Below are 8,555 nucleotides of genomic sequence, written 5' to 3'. Positions count from 1 at the left end.
GACTACAAACATGATCACCTTGAGTTCCTGAATGACTAGATGAAGTAAGAGATGGCGACCTCCATCATTACAGTTAGTGCAGAACCTCCATGAATTGATAAGTGAAAAAAAAATTCACTTCTGTTGCATGAGTCATTATACAATCTGCAGTCTATATGTTACAACAGTAAAGCCACTTTTAAATACATTTGGCTTCCCGAATGAACTGCTTATGGTAATTAGAATAGACTACGTTTTTTTCTGTGATAAAGAGAACACGAAATGAAGAAGTAAGGAGAGTCTCCGTTTTATCAACCTTGAAATTTCTGAGCATGGAGAGTGCAGACAACCAGGAGTACAACTCCACAAAGAAGGCAGAGGAAGAATATATGAGTTGCAAATTCCAACTTACATCAGTAGATGCCGAAGAGGGACAGGGGGCTTCTAGTAAACCAGATATACTAGAAAACTCAGCGAAGGGGACCAAAAGAAAAAGATCTATAAAAGATAACAGTAATTGCTGTCCACGAAAAATGTCACAATGTTGTGACAGTGTGAAACCTCAGAAGACAATGCCGATTCTTCCTTTACCTTCTATACTGCCACCTGTCAATCTGATTCACAGGGACGTTGTGTGCGCTTGGTGCCAGCAGTTAAAACTAAGCACCAAAGGCCTGAAACTAGACGGATCTAAAGGACTCTGTGAACATGCCTACCCTCATCAAGAAAACATTCCTGCCACAGCCGAGGAGGCCAGGATCCTATCTCCATCGAGAAGAAAATCAAAGTTGCACAAGGGGGAACTACCTCTGGAATGTTCTGATAAACAGATGTCTTTTGAAGGGGCTGTTCCTCCTGAGGAGGGAGCACCTGCCCTTGAAGGAGCTCCCGCTCTTCAGGGAGTTGTATCAACGTCTGCCCCTGACCTGGAAGCTGTGTTTGCCTCTTGGAGCAGAATTACAGCCAGGGCCGTGAAGATGGAGTTGGAGCAATCACAAGAGACCTGTGGGGTCTGGTGGTGCGTGGTTCAGAGGAGAGTTCTCCCTGCTAACACAGAGGGCTGGGTCCATTTACAACTTCATACTGGACAGGCTTGGGTGCCTGATAAACGAAGCAGGGTGTCTGCACCCTTCTTGTTACCTGCCAGCAATTTTCCACACCTCCACACCTGGAGGACAATATGCTGTGCCCTGAGGGTGTACACAGGAATAAAGTATTAACGAGAAACCTGCCGTGAGATCACAATACCAGTAAAAAGGGTACAGCTATGATTATAATTAACGATAGAGAAGTGACTACAAATCAACTCCACGGCGCCATTTGACAGCCGAACTCCGCTCCGCACTCTCCACGATTCCCGCTTACAGGGTGCACAGCCTGCTTACGGGGTTGCATGAAAAAAGCCTGTGAACTGACAAAAGTGGAAGTGGCTATCTCTCCAAAGATTCCCAGCCCTAAGGGAGCAGAAGAGAAAGGAGATGAGGACGTTTTTTAAATGCCAATTCGCTGAATGGAATTAATGTACTTGAAAGTGCCTGAAGTAAATTTCTACATTGGGCAAGATGGGGCTTACAGGCAAAAGTTCAAATTTGGTTATGTACCCCTTAACCAAGCATTCAAACTTATCACCAGGAATGGTAAGAGCAGCAATGGGTTTCCTGATGTCATACAATATATCACTGATAATATTCTTACCCCAAATAATCTTTTCACAAGGAGGCGATCAGTCCTGATTATGCCTCTTGTCTCAGCATAATTAAGTGAGCTTACCTTGTTTTGGATGGCAGTTACATAGATGCACCCACATGTAAATATTCACAGAGCTATGCACTTAAGATGTCTGTATTTTACTTATATGTAAATTACATATAATTTTTTTAAGTGTCCTACATTGAATGATGAATTACAGTGCCTCTAGTAAAAAGGCAACTAGAAAATTTTGAAATTAAAGCTTTTATTTTAAAATTAAAGAAAAAAAAAGAAAACCCAAAATCCATAATAGTTTAACACAGTAAGCACTTATTTTTTGTTCCTACAAACTTCTTGCCAGTCCTGGTTACCCTCAGGCAGATATTTTATATGTGCCAGCCACCCAAACTGTTTTTATCTTGTGGCTCACGTTTTCAACACAAGACCCTTGCTTGAACACAGAGGGAGAGACTGGTGAGTGTTAAGAGGGCTTTTCATTTTTGTCAGCTCAAAAGTCACTCCCAGTCACATTTTATTTGCCAGAACTAGTTTCGTGGCTCTAGGTAAATGCAAGAAGTTTGGAAAGTATAATCTTCCATATGTCCAAGAAGGAAAAGAGAACTGGATATAAGTGAATACTAGTCATGTCTACCACACAACTGTATCTATTTCATGCAAGCATATTCATAAAATATTAGATAAATGAGAGTCTACTATAGACAGTGTTTGATGTCTATAGTAGATGTAGATGCAGCGTTTGATGTCTATAATAGAGTCTACTATAGTAGCGTTTGATGCTGTTTGCTTTTTTTATGGAATATATTTTGCAGATAACAATGTAGACCATTCTATAAACAAGGTCCTACTGTATAGCACAGAGAACTATAGTCAATATCCTATGATAAATCATAACGGAAAAGAATATAGAAAAGAATGTATATATATGCATAACAATCACTTTGCTGTACAGCAGAAATGAATACAACATTGTAAATCAACTACACTTCAAAGAAAAGAGATATAGATCATTTCTTCTTTTTTAAAAATAAATAAATTTATTTATTTATTTATTTTTGGCTGCGTTGGGTCTTCGTTGCTGCACGCGGGTTTTCTCTAGTTGCGGCGAGCAGGGGCTACTCTTCGTTGCGGTGTGTGGGCTTCTCACTGAGGTGGCTTCTCTTGTTGTGGAGCATGGGCTCTAAGCTCATGGGCTTCAGTAGTTGTGGCGTGCAGGCTTCAGTAGTTGTGGCATATGGGCTCAGTAGTTGTGATGCACGGGCATAGTTGCTCTGCAGCTTGTGGGATCTTCCCAGACCAGGGCTCGAACCTGTGTCCCCGGCATTGGCAGGCAAATTCTTAACCACTGCACCCACAGGGAAGCCCCGATCATTTCTTTTTAAGTGCTGCATTTTAAAAATATGTCCCTTACTGGTGGACATTTAACTTATTTCAAATATTTTCTATTGCGAATAAACGTTTCTATTGCAGTGAATGTTCTTTGGGTATGTACAGGACTATCAATGGGATAAACTCTTAGAAATAAATTTGCTAGGCTATATTTGCATTTTTAATTTTGATATACATTTTCATGATTATAAAATTTATAATTTCCTCTCAATGACTTTGCATCAATTTACATTCTTACCAACAGTTCATAAGGGCATTTGTTTCCCTTCAACCTTGCAAACATATTAGCAAAATCATGTGAAGAGGGTATCATGTAATCTACATATTAGCCCACCATATATTTATATTTAACTAAATCAACTTTTCTCAACATTTATTTTATTTCAGAATTATTACAAATGTTGCATATAAAAATCTATCCACATTGTGATTATTTTATTAGAATTCACTTTTACAAATGGAATTACTGGATTCAAGAGTGTGAAATACTTTCAAGCTTCATAACACATCAAATTGCTTTACAAAAGGTTATACCAATTTACACTACCACCAGAGTTAGATGAGGGCCCATCTTATTGCGCCTTCATCAATATTCGTTTTTACAATTGAAAACTTCCATACATAAGGCCAGTACTGGAATTTGATATATGCCATCTCTGAAATGACTAACTCATGAGAGATTATCTTGGCAGATACCGTTATCAAAAATACTCTAGGGGGAAAATTTCTTTTTAATTGAACATCCTTTTAAAATTTAGCATCCTTTCTCTGGGGAAATCACACTTCCCAAGTTGCATGTGGTTCTTGTGAGGATGTCACTCGTATAATCCTGATGCAAGATTCCCCTATCTCCCACTGTGGCCAAGTGCCCCAAGCTGTGCCAATTCAAGATCTTTAATATTGATAGAACCTAGAGTAAAGGAGTCCCCACCTCCTTTTATGGGTTGCTTAACTGAGAGGAAATGATATGAGAGCTGCCAGGGGGTATGTCTTATTTAAAATATGAAGAATGAAACCTTTTGCAGAATGAAGTTAAGGAAAAATAAGCAAAGAGGAGTGCATAATTCCTGCCGTAGATGCTTTGTTTTTCTATAGCTTTTCCTTTTAGCTTCTAAACTACCCTATTCTTCCCAGCCAGGGAGCTTTTTTTTTTTTTGGTATAAGCTAATTTGAGTTAAGTTCCTGCCATTTGAGACTGAAATAATCCTAACTAATATGTACACTAAAGCAGTACACTTAACTCCTTCTTTGCTAATTTGCATTCTAATAACCAGAATGTCATTCAGCATACACAATACAAATCTTACTAAATTTCATAAAGAAAGCAGTGTTAAATCCACAAGTGCCTCACAAACAATCAAGGAAAGATTTTTGCAGAGCTAAGTATGATTTTAATATTATTCATTTAATTGAAATGTATTATTAAAAGTTGTCCATCCTTTTTGAATATAAAGGATACTTTAAAATTTGATAAGCCAAAACCTACTAGTTTCTAACACTGTTGGCTACCTGTTTCAGAAGTTTGTCACTTGGTACTCTTTAAGATAAAAATGAGAGTCAGCAAGCTAACATTTTGGAGTAAGCCTTAGACTAAGAAGTAGAGGCTTGAGTCTGGACATCTAACTAACCTCATTTGAATGACTTCTAGAGTCCCTCCTGGTCCCCACATTGTAACTAATACTAATTTGGTAGTAAATTTCATTTCAAAGTAGCAAGTCTATTTCTAATTCAATCCAATTTATGTTGCAAGAATAATACATTGTCTTGATTTACTCCCCAATTCATATAAAAATAAACTAAACCTTTTAGAAATCTGCTTTTATCTACTTCATTTAAGTCACAGTGTTGTGTTTCTGAATAGCTTATGTCAATTAAAGCATTATGTACAATTTGACACTTTAAAATTATTAGTAGCAAAGTTATATTACTAGTGGACCAGAGCACGTCTATACAGAAAAGCCCCTAGTTATATTAAAAAGTGTGTAATTATATTTTTAGATTTTTTTACAAGAACTCTGGTTTTAAATATCTTTTACTTAAATAATCACACCATTTGCTATATTGCAGTTGAATATGTAGATATGGACAATTTTTTAGAAAGAAATTAAATCAAGTTTCCTTTGGGAATACAATTGGTTTGCCTTGATATGGATTTCTTTAAGCTAGCATACTACAATTGTGTTCTTCCTTTCTCTATTTTTCATTTAACCAAGTGCTCAGAAAATGAAATGATGTTACAACAGAAACTACTTTTTGCGAACAGAGTTAGAGTAACGGTTCCAATTATCTACCAGTTTTCCAGCCACATTAATACAATTCTATTAATAAAAAAAAAAACCTGAGCCTTTCCTGGGTGCAAGACCATGTATCAGATATCACAGAAGATAAGAAGATGAAACAGAGGCAACCATATTCTCAGGTTAATACACTGTCCAACAAAATGGAAAAATCCATGGAGACAAAAGGATTAATTCGGTCATTATGTTTATTGAGCATCTGTTGTCTCCAGTCACCATTCTAAAGGGCTGTGAATACAGTAGTGCATGATGTAGGCAAGGTGTCAGCAGACAGGGAGTGTACATTTTAATGAGGGAGACATACACTAAGTAGTGCTAGGGAGTAAAACGCGATGATAGAACAGCCAGTGACTGGGAGGTGACTTTACCTCGTATGGTCAGAGAAGATCTCTTGGCTGTGGCAGAATGTAAGTTAAGACTTGGATGACAAGAGTCAACCAGAAAGAACTGAAGAAAATATTCCAGGATGAGTAAACAATTAGTGCAAGGCCTCAAGGCCTTTATTATAAGACATATACTATATAGTATATAGTAAAAGTAAGAGTATGCTAAGGTACCCTAGGACAGGAAGCTATGGGAACTCAGAGGTTCAAGAAGAAATATGTGGAAGTGGAGATAGGGGATTTGTGAAAAAATCCAAATGAACCTCAAGTTTCAGTAGGTTGTCATCAAAGGGACATGTGTGTCAAGGTCAAGGAATAGAACTCGTTTTAGAGATCTGCTGTATAACATAGTGTCTATAATTAACAATAGAGTGTTGTGCACTTAAAAACTTGTTAAAAGAATAGCTATCATGGGGCTTCCCTGGTGGCGCAGTGGTTGAGAGTCCGCCTGCCGATGCAGGGGACACAGGTTCGTGCCCCGGTCCGGGAAGATCCCACATGCTGCAGAGCGGCTGGACCCGTGAGCCATGGCCGCTGAGCCTGCGCGTCCGGAGCCTGTGCTCCGCAACGGGAGCGGCCACAGCAGTGAGAGGCCTGCGTACCGCAAAAAAAAAAAAAAAAAAAAAAAAACCCTTGGAATTATATCCTCGTTTCCCCCTGTCCAAAGAGACTGATTTTTAATATTCATTTCACAGTCTGAGAAACAAAGATATATTCTCATTACCTGAAATTTTCAAATATTTGAGTGAACTCAGGCAACTACAACACAATACGAAGCCTATTAGATGTAGTTTGTTAAAATGAATACTTAAGGTATCAAAATATGTGAATTACTTTCATATTTTGTAAGTAGAGATGATTTAAGGTCATTTCTTTAAATAATATCAGACTCATGCCCTTGCATTCAGATATGCTTTCTAAAAGGTCAAAAAAAAAAAAAAGTGGAGTTTGTAAGATTTGGTGCAATATAGATGCTCTATCTAAAATATCGTACTCTCCTATCGTTTACTCAGCATTTTTGAACTTTAGCTTAATTTTGCCTAAAAACACAATGTAAAAATGTGCAGATACAACCTTTGAATATTGCATGAAAAAAAGTTTAAATGTTGGTAGGAGTTGAGGAGAAGATATAAGACCCTTTTTATATCTCTTTGCTTTGATTAGATTAAGGATGATTGAGATAACATGTTTTTAATTACCCACATCTCTGCCTGCTTATCTATCAACCTAACCACCAGCAAAACCAAATATCTGCAGTGAAGACACACAGTGAATGGTCTGTTAACCTGGGCTCGGTGTCAGCCATGTCCTCTCCAGCATTGAAGCCTCAGAAGGTACTTAACATAATTTTAAGAAAACGTAGCATATTAAATGTTTCTTCAGTTCCCCTAAACTCCTTGTTGATTAGATCCAATTACAAATGCCCCCATATGATTTACAAATATCTGTTTTAAATTATCAATTTTAATTATTTGTGCTTTAGAAGTACTGACCAGGAAGGAGAAACAAAAAGAAAGAAATTAGGGAAGATGCCTCTATTTTATTTCTAAAGAAAGTAATGCTGGAGGTTTCAATTAATATTCCTTTCAAATATAGTACTTCTTTTTGAGAGGGATAAAAACACATAAGTAATTAATACACACTGTCCCAAAATAAAATAAAACTTTCAAAAATCAAAATATTTATGATGTTTTCCCAACTGTTTGTTTTTAGAGACCGGGACCGGTTTGCCTGTCTCTCTCAACTCAGGTGATGTCTCACACACTGTCCTTGCTGAGTTCAATAAATCTGACACTCGTCCTGCTGAGCTGATGTAATTCACATCTCACCTCACTTCAATTTGTCTGAATTCCTTTGATCACAGTTGCCATATATCCTGATACTTTTATTTATAACTAAGGAAAACACTTTGGATGCTGCCTTCAGCTTTCTTCCAAAATGCCAAAAGCTGACACATTTTAATTCAATAGCTAACCCCTCATAGCTTAATCACTTCAAGTACTTTATGATATTTATTTATATATTTTTAAGTTGCTAATAGTTGTCTACCCTTTCAAAAGAGATATTTTTTCTTCCTGCAATCAAATTGCCTGTCTTTCTCTATGCTGGAAGTTGTTATTCATCCTTTGATAAAGCAAGGCGATTCAAAGCCAGCAAAGCCAACCTAACACTTTGATCACATCACACTGACATTTGAGATGCAGTACCTCAAAATGTGGCTTTAAAAGATCCAGATACCTCAGGTAAAATTATGGCAAAAAGTCTTCCTACAACTATTCTGTTTAGGCCACAAGTTGTTTTTTTTTTTATCTCTAACTTTAACCTTTTAGATAGATATAGGACATTGACATTCTGTAAGTTTCCTAGCTCTTGCTATAGGGAGAAAGATGTCTGCATAAATCTCTCCCAGAAGAGCATGGCCATTTAAACTGTTAGAGCTAGAAACTGTGTGATATAATTGTAGTAATATTGCTCAACCAGTGATTCCTAGCATGATCTTACGTAAATCACTTCACCTTTCTCATTCTTATCCTTTTTTTCACTTGTGGAGTGAATGGAAATTATGGTTCTCTCTTCTTTCTTGCATGGGATAGACTAGAGGGATAACATGAGAGAAACAGCGTGCTACAGTGCTGTAAGGAATTACTGAAAAGGAGAATGTAGTAAAAAAAAAAACACTAGTAAGAATAAGTAAGAACAGTCTCCAAAACGTGATAAAAATGTGACTAATTGTATATGTTTCAGCTGAGTGTAATGTATATGATTATCTTTGAAATGAGACAGATCTGGGTATTCTTGA

General features: G+C 37.2%; 1 protein-coding gene across 1 annotated transcript; it reads left to right on the top strand.

Moving 5' to 3' along the window:
* The first annotated feature begins 311 nt into the window (after positions 1-311).
* LOC116753665 (developmental pluripotency-associated protein 4-like) lies at positions 312-1,199 on the top strand. The gene has a single exon (XM_032631667.1). It carries the CDS (start codon positions 312-314, stop codon positions 1,197-1,199), a length of 888 nt encoding a protein of 295 aa, XP_032487558.1.
* The last annotated feature ends 7,356 nt before the right edge of the window (positions 1,200-8,555 follow it).

Source organism: Phocoena sinus, chromosome 4, assembly GCF_008692025.1.
Source record: "Phocoena sinus isolate mPhoSin1 chromosome 4, mPhoSin1.pri, whole genome shotgun sequence".
Lineage (NCBI taxonomy): Eukaryota > Metazoa > Chordata > Mammalia > Artiodactyla > Phocoenidae > Phocoena > Phocoena sinus.
The sequence above is the reverse complement of the archived record's forward strand: the minus strand, read 5'-3'. Positions and strand labels throughout refer to the sequence as shown.

Bases quoted from the DNA above. Each gene is read 5' to 3' on its own strand.
- LOC116753665 (XM_032631667.1), top strand. From the start codon at position 312: ATGGAGAGTGCAGACAACCAGGAGTACAACTCCACAAAGAAGGCAGAG.